Source organism: Borostomias antarcticus (assembly GCF_949987555.1).
Source record: "Borostomias antarcticus genome assembly, chromosome: 10".
In the NCBI taxonomy this organism is placed as follows: Eukaryota; Metazoa; Chordata; class Actinopteri; order Stomiiformes; family Stomiidae; genus Borostomias; species Borostomias antarcticus.
Genome location: NC_140243.1, coordinates 20,455,204 through 20,475,149, shown reverse-complemented (window position 1 = coordinate 20,475,149; position 19,946 = coordinate 20,455,204). Strand labels below are relative to the sequence as shown.

Sequence of the window (19,946 nt, the reverse complement as noted above, 5' to 3'; positions counted from 1 at the left end):
TCAGAAGATTTCTCACGCAGACATAATCTAGACACACACGCACTGTGTCTCCCCACTGCATTTAACGTCCTCGCCAGTCCGTCCATATAGTCCACCAGTGACTCTTACTGGTCAGACCAGGGTACTGCAGCTTGTTAATGCTTAAGACTTTCATGCTCCAATTCTCTGCAATAAGGAGCCTTCAATAGATTCTGGAAGGGAGGACATGCAACCTAATTGCTGGAACTCTGCGTTGCTAACCAACTGTAGTAACTGCCTCCATCTTAGGAACAGATGTTGACCTGGACGGTGTGGATTTAAAGAAACAAAAAGTGACCCATTTCACCTCAGATGATGTTTTGAGGAAAGTACAGAACTTTAAAATACCTGTTGGTTTTACTGTTCACTGATGTCTTCTTGAAGCAGTTAAGGGGAAACATACATTTGTAGTTCACTCCTGGATTTATTTCAAGATCAAAGGTCAGCTCTACAGCAAACAAAAATATGAGGAATGTTGGCCTGGTGCATCATGGGAAATGTTAGCACTTTACAGTGCTTGTTAGAGATGCATGCACTGACACGCCTAAAAACACATAAATACACAAATAGGAAAGACATATCCTTTGCAGATATATAGATTTCTGCCAACATGTACAGTTACAATAATGTACTGTATGGGTTTAAAGCTGTACTGCAAAGATAGTCAACACATTTTACAAACACAACCTACAATACAAACCCACAAAAGACAAAACACTAATTCCCTTTGGGATATGGATTTTATTTCAGTTGCTCAAAGCTTGAGAGACTCATTATTACAGCATATTGTAAAACACCAAAGGCGGACATTTTGACAGTAGTCATATACTCTCTCTTTCTCTTGCTTTCATTTGACCTTGCACACTTGCACAATTACATTAAGAACAAAATAAATTAAATCATGAGCCTATTGAACTACAAAATATACAAAAGAGAACCATTTTGCTTGTATGGTAATATGCTCGGCAAAGACTGGCACAGCACCACAGCACAGTAGACAGGCAGTAGTAGGGTCAGAGTGCAAACAGAGACAAACGAGTCATACACAGATAAAAAGGAAGCTACCGTTCAAAGGAATGTGATTCATAAAACACACATTTATATTTAATCTACTGTACATATATATTTCCACATACTGTATTCACCACAACTATGTTAGAGTTGGCGGATTGCCAAAGTGGAAATGTCGCTGAAATATGCCGAAGAGTAGAAAAGTGCTTAGTCATCAATACAGGAGTATCTGGGAGATCAGTACATCTGGGAGATCAGTACATCTGGGAGAGGATATCAAGACATTTGTACGCAGATGTAACGAGATTGGGCCTGTAGGAACACACAGATGATGTACAAGATGTCTGCCACTACAGTATAAGGGAATGCATGCCAGTGTTAAAAAAATAACTTAAAGACGTAGACAATAACAACGGTGGTTACTAAGCCCACAATCAGCAATACTTACAGTATATCATTATTATACACTTCTATAATTTTATCATTTTAAGACACTTAGACATAGATGCAACCATTCACGTGATGAATATTATTCATAGTGTTTCCATATGATCTTGCTAAATGATGTTCTACAGACCAATAAACCGATGAACTGTATTGTCAGGCCAGTCATCAAAAATCTGTATTCTGATGAAATCATCTTGTCTCCTTTGAATATGTGGTTACAGTATGTTACATTTATTTAGAACATTTATATGAATTTCATTCTTAAAATTAAAATCACTAAAATGTCTTATTTTGACTACTTTCAATTAGACTACCCTTAGTCATCAATAAATACATCCTTGATACTCTATGTAACAGTAGCACTGTGTCAAATTAGATTCAAGTAATCTGAATGTAGTTGAATACCTGTCCAATACAGAGTTGGTTACAAGTCTGTTCCTCACACCTGTACAGTTTTTTACATTCTCCATAACCAAATACATTCCTTTCTCTCCTACTAGCCAAACCTACAATCTATGTTTGACTGTGAAGATGTTAAGACACGTGAGGTTAGTTTTGTTCCACTGAACCTTGTACAGTAAACGCACAGCTGGAGTTTGAGGCTGGACATGCAGTCATGATGACTGAGCCTGCTTCTGGTGTAGCGTTGGAATTCTACACTGTTCCCAGATAGCAAGCGGATCTGGGCCATATACAGGCGAGATCTGGCCCTTGTGGCTTAGTTCCGGCCCATATATGGCCCAGAGTCATTACACATCCGCTTGCTATCTGGGTTAGACTGAAAAACCACAAAACACTAATCCAGCTTGGGGTCATTATCTTACTACGGAATGTTAATGTTAATGGCTAATGTTTAATTTCTCCAGAGTCTAAGGAAGGTTTGTGGGATCACACAAGGCCACTCTCTCCTGAGAGACACACTAAGCTCTGAGGATTTCAGATGAGTCTCTTTGGGTCAAACTGCTGGGCTTCCAAAACTGCTTTTCTACCGTGGCCTTGTTAACGTAACCCCAAATCCTGTTCCCCTTTTAACCCCAAATGTGAGATTGTGCACAACCTGTGGCTTAATACTGAACATGCTCTTTGATCCTTTCAGCTATCATCAACACTCTGAAGGCTTTTACTTGAAATGTCTATACTATACGGTACTTGTCACTGACTAACATTTGGCAAGTATGTGTAAAGTGTATGCCAGTGAATTGATTATTTTGGCATTTGTAACAGCAAAAAATGTCCTCAATAGCTGCTTTTCCATATGTAAACTCTACAATATTGCCTCTCCCTGCTCCTACTTTCAAATGTTCATTTCAGCCTCAATGAACAATAACGTTGTGGATGTTAATTCCTTACAGTAACTATACATGTGGGCCTAGTACTGTATCCTGTGTCCTAGTGATCCTCTCTACCCCTCTCTCTAAGGGTTTCCATTCTGCGCTTCAACCTTGGGAGGAAACTCCACCATCGGAACTTTCTCTGTTGTCGGGGAGACGGGTAGGGTGACCTCTGGGGTCGGGGATTGGGCAGTGGCAGAGGCAGCGAATCCTTGAGCGATGTCATCAAAGGTCCGCCCCTTGGTCTCGGGCACGCGGAAGTAGGTGAAGATGAAGAAGAAGATGAGCAAGACGACGAAGATGATGAATACGTAGGCGTCACACAGATCCTGGAAGGACAGAGGGAGAGGAGACAGGTAAGGACAGAGGGAGAGGAGGCAGGTAAGGACAGAGGGAGAGGAGGCAGGTAAGGACAGAGGGAGAGGAGGCAGGTAAGGACAGAGGGAGAGGAGGCAGGTAAGGAACGCACACAAATTAAACTGTACAACCTTTCAGGGATAGACTGTGTTTAACAAGATTCAAAGCGCAAATACAATTACACAACTAAAGTAAAATCTACACAAATAAAGCACTGTATGACACCAGCTCAGTGGCCTTGTGGTTAGAGTGTGTGTCCTGAGATTGGGAGTTCGATCCCTGACCGAGTCATATCAAAGACTATTAAAAAAAAGGTTCCCAATGCCTCCCTGTTTGGCACTCAGCATCAAGGGTTGGATTGGGGGGAAGTCCCTGAGACATACTAGCGTCATATCCAGGGGGTGGACTTGTACATACTAGCGTCATGTCCAGGGGGGGTACTTGTACATACTAGCGTCATGTCCATGGGGTGGACTTGTACATACTAGCGTCATGTCCAGGGGGTGTACTTGTACATCAAGCTGCCTCACGCTAAGAACCATTGGTTCTCAAGGCTACTTACTTATATTACTTTTACTATGACACACCATACAGTATGTACAATATATCATCACAAGACTTTTAATCCTAATAAGAAATTCTAAATCTATTTCCAGCATTCCTGGCTAGCTCCCTACAGGAGAAGCAGAAGCAGAGAGACCGAGACAGAGAGACCAAGACAGAGAGACAGAGACAGAGCGACAGAGACCAAGACAGAGAGATAGAGAGACAGAGAGACAGAGAGACCAAGACAGAGAGATAGAGAGACAGAGAGACAGAGACAGAGCGACAGAGAGACCGAGACAGAGAGACCGAAACAGAGAGACAGAGAGACCAAGACAGAGAGATAGAGAGACAGAGACAGAGACAGAGAGACAGAGAGACAGACAGAGATAGAGACAGAGACAGAGAGACAGAGGGAGAGAGACAGAGACAGAGACAGAGACAGAGACAGAGAGACAGAGAAACAGAGATAGCGACAGAGATGGAGACAGAGACAGAGACAGAGAGACCAAGACAGAGAGATAGAGAGACAGAGAGACAGAGAGACAGACAGATAGAGACAGAGACAGAGACAGAGAGACAGAGAGACAGAGGGAGAGAGACAGAGACAGAGACAGAGACAGAGACAGAGACAGAGACAGAGAGACAGAGAAACAGAGATAGCGACAGAGATGGAGACAGAGACAGAGACAGAGACAGAGACAGAGAGATAAAGAGAGAAAAGGTGTAATGCATACCGCTAGTTTGGGAAAGCCCAGGCCAACCAGGAAGTTGGCGGTCCAGTTGGAGCAGCCGGAGACGGCCATGGCGGCAGGCCGGGGACCCTGGGAGAACAGCTCGGCCACGATGAACCAGGGGATGGGACCTGGACCCATCTCAAAACTGGCCACGAAGCCAAACACCGCCGCAATGGCCAGGTAGCTCAGTTCCGGGGTGCCCTTCTGCACAGAGAGAGAGAGAGAGAGAGAGAGAGAGAGAGAGAAATAGAGAGAAGAAAGGGAATTAGAGAGAATTTGAGGAAAGGTGTTAATAAAACCAAGACTAGTTTTCATGATGACTTCCTGTGGAAACGACACGCGTCGCAGCGAGTGACTCACCACCAGCGAGAGAGAGATGGTCATCAGCAGAGCGCACACCGCCATTCCGGCCAATCCAATCAGGTGTAGGGTCCTGCGTCCCGCCCTCTCCACCAGGAACAGCTGCCAATCAGAGGAGAGCCTGGTTCACCAAAGGCATCGTAGTGTAATGTTACACAGAAGACCTCCGAACTAAGCGGTAAGACACTTACGGATACCACGGTGAAAACGGTGTTGACTGCTCCTGCTCCAATCGTAGCGTAGATGGGTTCGGTCACGCCGGCGTTTTTAAATATGCGCGTTGAGTAATAGAAGACCTGAATGATGAGAGAAGACAGAAAGAATTTGATTATGATATCCACCATCTGTATAAAATAAAATAAAATAAAATAAAAATGCTTTCTGTTACCCTATTAAAGTAAAAGTATTGTATCTATATCCACCATCTGTATAAAATAAAATAAAATAAAATAAAATAAAATAAAATAAAATAAAATAAAATAAAATAAAATAAAATAAAATAAAATAAAATAAAATAAAATAAAATAAAATAAAATAAAATAAAATAAAATAAAATAAAATAAAATAAAATAAAATAAAATAAAATAAATAAAATACAATACAATACAATTAAAATTCTTCTTTCTGTTATCCTATTAAAGTAAAAGTGTGTATCTATTCATTTCCAGAGTTTAATTGGAGATGTCGTGTTTGCTGTTGGTTGAGTGTTTGAGTTGATGGAGAGGGTGTGTAGCTGTCAGGGTTTGATTGACACCAGAGCACCTCTGACCTTTAGCTGGGGACTGTTGTGATTGGCCAGTGAGATGCAGCTGACACTAACGCAGTCACCTAGGCTGCCCTGACCTATAGCTTGACCTTATTAAGAGTCAATCAGCATTAAATATCACTCAGATTAGATCCCGCCCCTGACCTTATTAGACTCAAAGTAGCCCACTCAGTGTGTCTGCTTCCAATACTCCTACACAGAGAATACCAATGGTGTCGTGGCTGTTAAAGTCGACAGGATCTTCTGGAACAATCTTTGACCCAATCATCCCATTTTTCAAATTAATCTTCTATTGTCTCATCTGTAGAATCTAACTACACTACATACATGTCGTCAACTGATTGATCACAATACTATTTCCACCGTTTGTATTGTGTTGCATGGTGGGAGTTGTAGTCTACTCACCGCGTTGATGCCGGAGAGCTGCTGGGAGAGCTGGAGCACGATGGCGATGATGATTGGCTGTCGGTAGGCCGGGGAACGGAAGAGTTCTGGGATGGTCACCTTCCTCTCCATCGCCATCTTCCTCCCCTCCGCCTTCATCTCCTCGATGTCCTCGCTCACGTCCTCAGAACCTCGCAGACGCACCAGGGCTGGAGGGGGGAGAGAGGGAGGGAGAGAGAGGGAGAGAGGGAGAGAGAGGGAGAGAGAGAGAGAGTGAGAGAGAGAGGGAGGGAGGGAGAGAGAGAGAGAGAGGGAGGAAGAGAGAGGGAGAGAGGGAGAGAGAGGGAGAGAGAGAGAGAGTGAGAGAGAGAGGGAGAGAGAGAGAGAGAGACAGAGAGAGAGGGAGAGAGAGAGAGAGAGAGGGAGGGAGAGAGAAAGAGAGAGGGGGGGAGGGAGAGAGAGAGAGAAGGAGAGAGAGAGAGAGAAGGAGAGAGAGAGAGAGGGAGAGAGAAAGAGAGAGGGGGGGAGGGAGAGAGAGAGAGAGAAGGAGAGAGAGAAGGAGAGAGAGAGAGAGAGAGAGAGAGAGAGAGAAGAACATCATGAGCGCACTGGAAGAAGGACAACATCAAAACGTGAAACAGCCCTTCGATATGTGTGTGAATCACCTCAGTCCTCAGTACTCAAAACCTGAACGACTATCCGGCTCTTCCATTCACAAATCAGCCATACTATTGCGCAACGCATGTTCTCTCCTCATAGCTCCTGGTGAAGGGCCGTGAGGGGAGTGTCTGTCTCCTCATAGCTCCTGGTGAAGGGCCGTGAGGGGAGTGTCTGTCTCCTCATAGCTCCTGGTGAAGGGCCGTGAGGGGAGTGTCTGTCTCCTCATAGCTCCTGGTGAAGGGCCGTGAGGGGGGGGAGTGACTGACTCCTCATAGCTCCTGGTGAAGGGCCGTGAGGGGAGTGTCTGTCTCCTCATAGCTCCTGGTGAAGGGCTGTGAGGGGAGTGTCTGTCTCCTCATAGCTCCTGGTGAAGGGCCGTGAGGGGAGTGTCTGTCTCCTCATAGCTCCTGGTGAAGGGCCGTGAGAGGGGGGAGGAGTGTCTGTCTCCTCATAGCTCCTGGTGAAGGGCCATGAGGGGGGGGAGTGTCTGACTCCTCATAGCTCCTGGTGAAGGGCCGTGAGGGGGGGGAGTGTCTGACTCCTCATAGCTCCTGGCGAAGGGCCGTGAGAGGGGGGAGTGTCTGTCTCCTCATAGGTCCTGGTGAAGGGCCGTGAGGGGGGGGAGTGACTGACCTTTGCGCGCCTCCTCCTCCTGGTTGAGGCTGATGAGGAGGTAGCGCGGGCTCTCGGGGCAGAAGAACAGCAGGGCGCTCTGTATCAGGGCGGGCAGGCCGGTCAGGGCCAGCAGCAGCGGCCACAGTGTGTCCGAACCCAGGAGGAACTCCAGACCGAAGATCTACAACACAGAGACCCCCACCGTCAGCGGCCATGTTTCCATCCACTTCCATCCAATCCCGAAAATCGAATTATGTGAAGATCACTAAAAATATGAATGTGAATAAAGCCGGTGAACGTGCGTTTCCATCTAAGAGCTTTAAATCGGATAAAGCATTTATCACAAAAGCCTTTTATCGAACAAGAGAAAATACGACGAGATCGACAGTACAAACTTTATGTCGATTTTCCTGACTTTTAATCGATTTTAATCGAGTTTCCATAAGGCATTTTTAATTCGATATAACTTAATTCGCATAAAACGTGTGGATGGAAACATGGCTAGAGAAAGGGTCCGGTTCTGATCACAGAACCCGAAACCGTGACCCCAATCGACGTGAGGGTGGGGCGGCTCGGTCCCGGGTATACCTGCGCCACCAGGATGCCGATGACCACGCCCAGCTGGTGGATGGTGCCGAAGGCGCCCCGGAGGTGGGTTGGGGAGATCTCGCCGAGGTACATGGGCGTGAGACCGGTGCACAGCCCGCAGAACACGCCGATGACCAGGCGGCCCAGGATGATCATCTCAAAGGAGCGACACAGACTGGACAAGCCCATCAGCAGCGCCCCCAGCAGGGCGAGCGAGTTAGCCAGCAGCATGGACTTACGCCTGGGCACAGGGGAGGAGGGAGGAGGAGAGGAGGAGAGGAGGAGAGGAGGGGAGGGAGGAGGGGAGGGAGGAGGGAGGAGGGGAGGAGGGGAGGGAGGAGGGGAGGAGGGGAGGGAGGAGGGGAGGAGGAGATGAGGAGAGGAGGGGAGGAGGGGAGGAGGAGATGAGGGGAGGGAGGAGGGGAGGGAGGAGGGAGGGGAGAGAGGAGGGGAGGAGGGAGGAGGAGAGGAGGAGAGGAGAGGAGGGTGGGAGAAAGGAAAGCAGGAGAGATGGAAAAGCAACAGAGTTTCCTGTTAGTGATTCGGAATCAAAACTACAGCGTTTCTGTTTCAGCGCCATGACGTCTTATGTCTTTTACCAGGCTTTAACATCTAGCCCAGGGACTGCAGCTGAAAATTAGCAACCCTGCTAATGCTGGCATATTTACAGTTTTATTCATGCTTCATGTCTGTCACGGTGGATTGGTATGCACTGTCCCTGCTCAAATAAACTCAATAAAGTAAAGTTACAGTGTGTGGAACTTTTCCTCACTTTAGAGGGTCCTTCAGAGCTCTCACCTGCCAAACCTGTCTACCATGGCCCCCACGGATAAGGACCCCGCCATTCCGCCCACACTAAAGATGGCCACGGTGAAGCTCCACAGAATGAGGTTGGTCTCGCCGCTGAAGGGCTCGCCATAACGCTCCATAGACACATTCTGGAGGAAGCTACGCAGTTTCTGACACACACAAACACACATGCGAGCACATACACGCACACACACACAGACACACACACACACACACACACACACACACACACACATTGTATTAGGACCACAAAATGTCTGCTAAGCCACACTGATACTAGTGCCCACTAGGGGGAGGTAGTTGTAAAGGCAGCATGTACAAACACATGCACACCCGTAAGCGCGCACACAGACACACACACACACACACACACACACACAAACAAACACAGAAGTGCATCCAAGTGTAAATTTATTTCCATTTATGGAAGTGATACAATACTAGCGCTGTGCTTCTTACAGGATGTGTCAGGGTGTAGTCCTTCTGCATGAATATTAAATGAATTAGGCCCCCCTCGTTAGTATGTCTGTCTATGTCTGAATTAGGCCCACTCCCTTAGTATGTCTGTCTGTGTCTGAATAAGGCACAGTCTGCACAGCCCTGCTAATTCTATGTCCACCAAAAAATACACTGAATATTGATTATGTCTTGTGAAAAACAGGAAGTCTGTAGCAAGTAATTTGTTCATATCAAATAGACACAAAACACAGAGTGACACAGTTCCATGCACACACACACACACGCATGCACACACACACGCACACACGCACGCACACACACGCACACGCACTCACACGCACACACACTCGCACACACACACACACACACACGCACACACACACACACACACACACGCACACACTCACGCACACACACACACACACCTCCTCTGGGGCGTTGATGACTCCGGTGTTGTAGCCAAACTGCAGGGAACCAATGGCAGCAGTAGACACACAGAAGAGAAGATAGCATGTGATTCCCTTCTTCTTTGGCTAGAGAGAGAGGGAGAGAGAGAGAGGGAGAGAGAGAGGGAGAGAGAGAGAGTATGTAAACATTAAAATGACAAATTAATATGCAAGAGTAGTACAATAATCCCCTCTCATAGTGATCAGCCTCCATATCAAGTTCCTTGTCGTACAAAGCTCTTTTTGTTAACAGTGACACAGTTCCACACACACACACACACACACACACACACACACACACACACACACACACACACACAATGACACCACCTGTTTCTGCATTTACTGTTGGACAACACTGCTGCAAAGCTAGGTGTTTCAAAACAGTGAAAAGTCAGTCATTATTTTGAAATTCTGTGGGCTTCTGTTTTCTCAGGCTGAGGACGACTGTTTGAATAGAAAGTCTCTGTAATGTATCCTACTGTAGATTTGATCATTATAGTACATTACATTTAGGTATAATAACATTATAGAACAGTCTATGAGAACTCTCTTCTTGATGGAGAATACATGTGTATAGCTTTTACTTGTTGACGACAATGTCAATAGATTTCGTCATAGCTTTTGTCATCATAAATCCGTTTTTATTTGTGACAATAACTAAATAAAGGTCGTTGACAAATCATTTTAGTTTCATCAGCGAAATTAACACTGATAATGTCAATAACAAAATATACAGAAACTCACTGAGCCTGCGCAGGACAGTGAGACCAATAGAGGAGGCTCCCGCCATTCAGGTCTGTAACCGTCTAATAGCTTCAGGCATGACAGAGCCTGCTGTCTTATCCAGAACTGACTGTTCTGTTCTTCACAGATAAACCCTCCACTATGCCCACAACACATGGACAGCCTCTTCCTACCCACGGCTCGAACAGTTCAGCTGAGGAATTAGGACTCTGACGGACACACAGAGGCGTAGAACATGTAAACACAGCCGGAGCCAACTCTGGTGACCAGGCAGGTCCAGCCAGGACACTTGTAGCTGCAGAATTTAACATGGAACGTTTGGTTCCAAGATGGAGGCAGATGCTTCACTGAGGTCCGACTATCACATTTATATTAGGGATGTTAATAGTTAATCGACTATCGATTAATTGCCAATAAGAATTTACTCGAATAAGATTTGGTAACTTGATAAATTGCTTGTTAATGAAACATAACTTTTTTGGGGGGAACGAACGTTTTCAACAGGAGTTGCGTGAAATGTAATCATGATTTAAGGTCTGACTGCACATGAGGGCGCCACGCCATGTAGTGAAGGCTAATTGGGATGCCGGGAAATTTCAACGACACAGCGGAAGAAGACACAAAAATGAAGCGAGCAAAGCGCAGTCCAGCGTGGGACGTTCTTATCAATTAATCGACTATCGTTTGTTAAGGTTAACAGTTATCGGTTAATGAAATTCCTTGAAATTTGCAACCCTTACTGATATAGCCAGAAAGACTGACTGCGCTGAGTTGACCTGTGACCTCTTCATACTAAACACACAGCTGGCTGGGGTGGTACAGTACTAATCACATTAGACTCATAGCACTCCATGTTATATATATTATGCTGATTTGTGATATTTGTAATATGGCATGTATTTTCTCACAAGGACACCCTGGCCTTTTCACACTGACAATTACTACACTGACTGAGGGTGAATGGATACAACAGGATTATCAAGGTGGAGATACAGGAAGTGGTCTATATGCTGACATTAGAGGCAGTTTGTGGGCGGAGAAATGGGCTCCGGGGGCGGGGCCTAGTAGTCAAACAAACAACATACAAAAAAGGGGATGACAAAGCAAAATAAAACTTGAAACCACACTAATAATTGATAATAAATGAGTAATCTCCATCTAAACTTATTCTAAGATTCACGCTCATCCTCACAGATCTGCTCTTAATCAATCAGTCACTATCCTCCCTGTTCTGCAGTTTCTGATCACTGATCACGTCTGCTGCAGCGCGTCCATCTGAGCCCTTTAAGATGATTAAAACATCCAGGGCTACTGTGAGGAGTTGTACAACAGGTTATGACAAGCACCAGAGGAAAGGGGTTGGAGAGATGTTGTGTGTATCATAGTGGTGTTGAGTAACACAGCTTGAGTGTGTAAATATCCGTGTGTGTGTGTGTGTGTGTCGTAAGTGCGTCATGTTGGTGTTGAGTAAGACAGCTTAGGCGAGCGCGTATAGTATTTAACACTCACTATGTGTAGCAGTGTGCAAGGGAGCATTTGAACTAAGTGGTTGTGTGTGTGTGTGTGTGTGTGTGTGTGTGTGTGTGTGTGTGTGTGTGTGCGTGTGTGTGTGTGTGTGTGTGTGTGTATGTGTGTGTGCAATCATCAGCCTCAATTTCAAACCAACAGTTGGCAGGAAACACAAATTGTCGTAACAGCCATAAAAGAAAGAGGTCCAACTGACAGCTTATACCACAGACACGGGCACAGACCAGGGCACAGACACGGGCACAGACCAGGGCGGACGGCCAAGCCCAGGAGGGTCTGACTAGGTTAGCTACGGTGTTAGCGTGAGGGTTCTCTATCCGCAGGCCCACTAGGCTTCCTACAGCACAGTATTAGCATTAAGGTTCTTTGCGGTTCTTTCAGGGATAGAGGATAAGACTTGGATAAGGCCTGGGTTCCTCCTCAGTAGTGGCTTGATCCCATCACCGCAGAGACCAGTCAAAACCCTAACCACAACACAAATCCTAACCCTAAACCTAGCCCTAACCATAGCCCAACCCTAATCTTAACCCTCACGTAACCCTTAACTAAACAGCCTCTGCGTTTATGGGAACTATAGCCTCTACCGTTCCTCCTCTGCTCTCTAAAACCTTTACTGATGGTTACATTGACTTATTCATGTTTACGTGGATGTTTTTCATCACTGACCACGGTAGAGGTCTTATACAGTAGTATCTTATCCTCTCCAAGTTAACACGTATTAATCCTCTCCGTACCGACGCACTACATCCAAAGGCTTATCAAGCTCTTAAGTCTCTTCATCCCTCTTTCCTCATCCCTCTCTCTCTGCAATCCTCCATCATCCCTCGTTCTCTTCGCCTCTCCAACAAGCACATACAGGCCGGCGAATTAAACAGACAGTCAAGTTCAGACACGCCGTCGCTGGGTCTATCAGCCAGCTCACTCTCTCCTCCTCCTCCTCCCCCTCCTCCTCTGTCATTTCTCTTCACGCTCATCTCGTTCTTGTTGTTCATGCCAGAGAGGAAAAGTACAGAGTTGCCTGTCTGCGTCTGAGAGATGCCAAGCTGCTCTGAGTCACAGCCAGGTAGTGAGACCAGGCCAGGACTGATGAAAACACCCTGCTTTGACTGTTCCTCAGGAAACGCTGGGCATTGTGTCTGAGACGGTCACCAGAGACTAACTACTGAGTAATGTCCATGAGAGAATGGGGGGGGTGAGTGGATACTGTTGCTTAGTGCAGAAAGTATGCCGATTCCAGTAACCTCTCTGCTTTTAACGTAGAAGAATGATTATGACACTATTCATGACAACAGTGAGAAGGTATGACGCCGTGGGTCATCGGTGATCTACAGTAGGAGAGCTTCTTACCTCGTCATCCTCCAGCTTCTCCATCCTGGCTCCTGTGATGTGCTCAATATCCAGAGGAAGCTGCTCTCTGTCGCTCTGAAGCAGTTTGGGTGGGAGAAGTCGCTCCTCAAAGCAGGCTACTGTAAGCTACTGTACGCTGTCCACACACTAGCCTTATGAAGAATCAAGAGAGAAAACAAAACAGTAAGAATCTTCCATTCACATTATCTAATTTGATCAAAAATTGTGACACCCAGAATACTCATATTACCAATGTAGGCACAAATTCTATTGAATCTGCTGAACAGTACAGAATGTGTAGCTGAAGAGGCGGTAGGCTACTCTTCTCTCGCTATTCAGCACGAGTCAAGTGTTCAAACATGATGACAAGCCCCTCCCTTTTCCCCTCCCTCCCTGCTCTCACTGGGAAGCTTCAGCTCTTCGACCTTCAACTGGATGAAGTACAATAAAAAATAATGTGATCTGATCAAATAAGCGACATAGTGGATAGGGCTCTTAGCCTACCCAGCAAACACGCAACGTCAGGGAGACGTTCAGATCATGTCTTAATAACGTCCGTCGGTCCAGAACCCCATTTGTACGTCTGCTGGACCCGCAAAAAAGGTTTAAAATCTGAACGTCTAAATTAAACTTTCATTCTGGCTCCTAATTGGATGTCTTTGGACGTCCGAAAAAGACAAAAAAAGACGTTTAAAATACGTTTTTTAGACGTGTCTTTGCTCAGTGGGTATATTAGATTGCAGCGCGTAGTCTACAGTAAATTGATGCAGTGATGGTGCATGGGAAAAGGTTCAGCAGGTTGCATGTAAACAAGAAGCATCGTTGTGTAACGAATCAACTGTAATGCAAACAATACTTACAGTGCCACTGTAACAGTAGACTTACTGTTTCGACATTAATTCAGTGAAGTCTATAATAGGCTAATAATAATAATAATAATAATAAACATAATAATTTTGTTGTTGAATTAAACCTATAGCCCATTCTGCCATATTGCATCACATCATGGTGTGAAACTGATAATCCACCCAGAAAACGTTAAATAAAGCATTTCACAGACTTTATTTAAAGTTTTAAAAAGTAACATTTACCGTAACGTGTGCCAATCGTGCCCGCTATGAAACTCTGATGCTGAGCGGAATGTTCGGCACTTGCTTTTTCGGGCGACTTATATAGTCTACCATAATGGAAGCGTATCGACACGCTAGTCAGCTTTAACGACATCTCACGCCCCTTTTCTGTGACACCGGTGCGCTACGTGCGAGGCGCACGTAAAATATTTGGGCTGGATGAGGGTGGCGCGCTGGGGAGCGCATCCACGCTCCAGACATGAAGGACAAGCGACCCCGGTGAATAGAGTCTCTGTGTCGCCCACCGCGCTCGCAAGAACAAAAGCCTGGTCATGCAGAAATCATGAGACCGGCACAGTGGGTGGGATAGGCGTGAGAGGCTAATTCTTTATGGACTATTTCTAATCTTCATAGAGAAATAGAAAGAGTGTGTGAGTGATAAAGGCAATGGTATTTGGTTCAAACAACAGAGGCTCGTTGGACAACCGACTTAAGCCTCCTCTTCCATCCTCCCCTGTATCTCACAGTAAACAAATATACAGGGCCATATTCCGGACTATTCACCACTTCTATTGGTTTTTACTGTAGGCCTAGCACACCGCACATCACTGTTCCTCTCTCTCTCCTGTTCTGCAGTTTCTTCTGAATTACAGGAAACTCGGTTGTGGCGACAGTATTCTAAGTAAAAGATTTCACAATGCCACAACGGAAACGAGCAGCTGCGACAAACAGATTATAGTAAAAGCAGAAAGGAAAGGCGTCAGTCATGCAGACACGTGGTAGTCTTCTCCGGTAGGTGGTGCAGGGCATGGCGAAGGATGAGGGCGCACGTAGGCAGAGGGTAGGCCTGGCAAGAGGGTGGGCCTGGCCAGACTTCCTAGGGGTGGGGGGCTACTGGTGGTGCATTGTGGTAGTCGGGGCCGGGGATCCTGGGGTGTCAGGGGGGACATGTCCCCCCCAATATTTTTAATCATTAAAATTGTCCCCCCCAATATTTAGATTGGGGTAGTGGCATTCAAATGACCATACAGCCGCGTAGGAAGATGTCCCCCCAAAAAAATACTCTTTCAAAATTTCAATGTAAATGTCCCCCCTGCAAAATTGGATACAGATCCCCGCCACTGGTGGTAGAGAGGTTATGGAGTCTAAACCTGACACTGTTCCTAACTCCAACTGACACACTGTGTTTGAAAGGATTGCTGAGGAACACCGTGTGTGAATGGGACAGTGTGTTCCCTCTTAGGGATGTAACGGTATGAAAATTTCATACCACGATTATAGTGACCAAAATTTCCCCGGTTATCGGTATTATCACGGTATTTAAAAAAAAAAAAATGCTGAAAACGCTCAATAAGTACTACTGAACGCTCTTGTTTAGACAGGCATTTGTTGATTTAATTTGATTATTTGATCTGCATGTTTATGACTGTTATTCTTTGTATGCATTTGAACCTATGTGAAGCACCTTGCGAGTCCTCTCTGTGAGAAGTGCAACAGTATATGAATAAAATTGACAGTTATTTACTTATACACTCTAAAGAAAGATGTTTTGTCTTGAGAAAACAGAGGTGATAGAGATGAGGAAAGGGGGGTGGAGATGAAGGGGTGTTACGCAATCAGCAAAAAAGGAATTGGACTTCAGTCACGGCGCTGTGGTATACAGACAGATACTGGACCGTATTGATGTTATTCTCACCCTCTGCCCATCCTCCCTGTTGCCAGGGAAACCAATCCCCCAACATCAACTGTGGTCCCCCAACATCCCCTCTAGTCACACGGTCCCTAACATGGACAGACAGGGGCGGGGGTAGGGTGTTGTGGGAGGGGATTCTTGTGGTCCTGGCAGTGGTTTGGGGTGGAGGTGTAGTTTGTTTTAGAGTTGACCATGGGGTCAGTACATGTAAAACCATTATGGTTAACCAGAATGTTTGGACTGCCAGTACTTAATTTGGTGTCGCAAGTTTTTCTCTCTGATGATTCTTGTAACTTGGGGGTACCTCTTCAAAATAAACATGGAGCATTTTCAGATACCCCTTTATGCCTGAGGGGCCAAAATCCCTGAAAAACATTTATAAGATTTCATGCAAAAAAACAACAACATATTTCTCTCCTGCTGATCTGAAGTTTCCTGTTCTGAAACAGGAACCTCAGTCATGATACCAGTATTCTGATTACATAGTTATTCTGAAACTGCTATGACACAGGAGCGAGGGACTGTAACCAACTGTCAGATTACAGTAAAGGGCTTCAGAAATGACTGTGAGTCATGCAGTGATGTTACGATATCTATTAACTCTATTAACACTGTGTGTGTATTGGGAGTGGGACAGTGTGTTCCCTCTCTATTGGCTGTGTGTGTGTGTGACAGAGACAGAGAGGCAATGAGTTGGTCACAGTATGTAACCAGAGATGCACTATGGATTGAATCACACAAACTCTCTTGAGTTTTGCCGTTCTCCTTCTAGAAAGTGGGTAAGAAGAGCTTCTGTCTAGCAGCTAATGGCGTTATCTCAACAGGGCTCAGTGAGGTCTTCCCCACTCTGAAGAAAGACGTCTTGTCTTCAGAAAACAGGAAGGTGATGGAGAGGAGGGAGGGGATGGGGATGAAGGGGTGTTACGCAATCAGCAAAAAAGCAGGAAGACTTTAGTCATGGCGCTGTGGTTTACTGACAGACACACATTCTGAGGTATACTGACAGATACACGCTGAGGTATACTGACCCAGTATTGATGTACAGACACACACTCTGAGGTATACTGACAGATTTATTTTAGTTAGTTTTGTAAACACACAATACAGTTTTAGTTAGTTATCATTTTTTTCTAAAGCCTAGTTTTATTTTTATTTCAGTTAACTAAAATGTTTTTTCACACCTAGTTTTCGTTTTTTAGTTAGTTTTCGTTAACTATAATAACCTTGGTACAGACACACACTCTGAGCTATACTGGCAGATACAGTATTGATGTACAGACACACACTCTGAGCTATACTGGCAGATACAGTATTGATGTCATTCCCTCTGTCCCTCCTCTCAGCATCCTCCCTGTTGCCAGAGCAACAAATCCCCCAACATCCCCTCTGGTCACATGGTCGCTACGGTCACATGGCCCCTAATGTGGACAGACAGGCACGGGGGGTAGGGTGTTGTGGGAGGGGGTTCTTGTGGTCCTGGCAGTGGTTTGGCGTGGAGGTGTGGTTTGTTTTAGAGTTGACCATGGGGTCAGTACATGTAAAACCATTATGGTTAACCAGAATGGATTATCAGGACTTAATCTGGGGTCATTCACAAGTTTTTCTCTCTGCTAATTCTTGTATCTTGGGGGTACCTTTTCAAAATGAAGATGGAGCATTTTTAGATACCCCTATACCTGAAGCACCAAAATCCCAGAAAAACAGAAAAAGGGTTATAGTGTTTAGAATCAAATACATATGCCCAGAGTGGGACCAGCTTTTTAAGAAGGCAACCCTGACAACAGGTCTAGTCTCAAAGATATATAGTTCAATGTTTAGGGCAGCCCCTAGTGCATATTCTCCTGTCCAGCTGGCTTGGGAGCATGACCTTAATACATCCCTCACAGCTTCTCAGGGGAACATCATTGGGTGTTCGGCCTTGACCTCTCCTGTCACCCCTGTGACCTCTCCTGTCACCCCTGTTAGATTATCCAAGATGGACAACAAACACCAAGAACTATGCTGGTACAATTGTGGTAATGGAGGTACACTACTCCACATGCTCTGGGAATGTCCAGCTGTTCATTTCCCTGTTTGTCCATCAGCATGTCTGGTGGGTCATAAACCAGACGACAGAGTAGGAGTGACTGTTCACTGGCTGTGGACACTGGGCTGCTTAACTACTAAGCGCCTCATTCTTTACTGGAAGGAACGTAAACCAGCCTGCTTCTCCAGGGATTCATGGCTGAAGAAGTACCTGGATATGCCAAATATGGACCGGGCAGCCTGCCTGCTGAAAGACTTTGACAAAAGCCTGGAGGCTCATTGGGATTCTGTCTGCAAGCTTATTGTCTGATTCCCCCTGCACCCCCCCCCCCCCCCTATTTTTAGGTTGTTGTTGTTTTTTGTCATGTTATACGCTCCTATGCAATTATGGAACTGAATTCCTGGTTAACACTGTGTGGTGTCGTACTCTGTATAAAATGAAGTAAAAAAACAACAACAATAAAACAATTTAAAGAAGAAATCAAATACATTGTATATGGCTTCTTTTATGAATAATCATTGTGTATGAATGAATAAACATAATTACTCTGCTGTTAAAACCGGAAAAGGCTCCCACTGATTGTGCGTCATACAGACTCATCTCGCTACTCAACGGGGATAGTAACATCCTATGCAAGGCTCTGGCGAGACGCCTTGAAAAGTGACTGCCTGACCTGATCAAAGATGACCAAAACGGCTTCATCCAAGGGAGGCAGGCTTTTCATGTTAGAAGGGTACTAAATATCCGTTATGAAAAAAGAAGGTCACCAAACATGGCACTGCTGTCCTTAGACGCTGAGAAGGCCTTCGACCGAATTGAATGGAGATAGGCCTATGTTTGAAGTGTTGGAGAGATTTGGAATAGGTGAAGACTTTCTTAAATGGGTTAGGACAATATATAAGAACCCAAGGGCTGAAGTAGTGACGAATAATATTACTTCTACGTCTTTCTCATTGTACAGATCTACACGTCATGGCTGCCCCCCATTATTATTTGTGTTAGCTATGGAGCCATTTGCTATTGCTATCAGAGACTCTCCCAGTAGGTGATTCAGAACATCGAATCTCGCTTTTCGCAGACGATGTGGTCCTTTTTCTATCAAACCTTGAGCATTCTGTACCATCTCTGTTAGACCTTATTAGGAAGTTTGGGGAATTTTCAGGCTATAAAATAAATATGAATAAATCATCAATACTATACCTAAACAACCAAGAGAGACAGCAACCTGGAATCCAAACTCCCTTTTCAGCTCCTAAAGAGGGATTCACTTATCTGGGAATTAAAATTACACCTGAAATAACTGACTTGGTACCGGCCAACTATAACCCTATTATGGATTCTGCTATAGAATCACTTGACAGATGGACTTCAATGCCAATCTCCCCAATTGGTCGCATTAACATCTTAAAAATGAATACGTTACCCAAATTGCTATATTTGTTTCAATCAATCCCCTTACCCCCACCCGGGTCATTTTTTCAAAGATTTAGAAAATATTTACCAACTTCATCTGGAACAATAGACGATCTATGCTCCGCTTTACTCTACTCTATCTGCCGTACGACAGAGTGGGTCTAAAGCTCCCCAATCTACGCTGGTATTATTGGGCAGCACAACTGAGAGCAGCTATGTGCTACTTCTCCCCAAAAGAACCTCCAGCCTGGGTCAAGATTGAGGCTTGTTCAGCTCAAGGGCTATCGCTTAGCAGCTACCTCTACTCTTCTGAGCCACAGAAATTAGGGAAAAATACGAATAACCCCTTTCTAAAAAAAATACTATGCATATCTGGCATGAGGTCCAAAAATATTTAGGGGGAACCCCCCCATTATCAGGTTTTACTCCCATTTGGGGCAATAGCACATTTATACCTGGATGGGAAGATGCTGGTTTTAAAACATGGGCAAACAAGGGGTTAAACAGGATAATGGATTTATTCAAAAATGGAAGACTAATGTAATTTACTGAACTACAAGAAATTTATGGTATTCCTTCTCGGCACTTTAG

General features: G+C 45.1%; 1 protein-coding gene across 1 annotated transcript; it reads right to left on the bottom strand.

The window, feature by feature from the left end:
* Window positions 1-2,890: 2,890 nt before the first annotated feature.
* slc2a3b (solute carrier family 2 member 3b) lies at window positions 2,891-13,177 on the bottom strand (the record flags this gene model as incomplete). Its single annotated transcript, XM_084444602.1, has 11 exons — window positions 2,891-3,136; window positions 4,445-4,648; window positions 4,805-4,906; window positions 4,996-5,100; window positions 5,976-6,163; window positions 7,248-7,410; window positions 7,818-8,058; window positions 8,616-8,776; window positions 9,512-9,619; window positions 10,453-10,488; window positions 13,154-13,177. The coding sequence occupies 11 exons, from the start codon at window positions 13,175-13,177 to the stop codon at window positions 2,891-2,893; spliced, it is 1,578 nt and encodes a 525-aa protein (XP_084300728.1).
* Window positions 13,178-19,946: the final 6,769 nt, after the last annotated feature.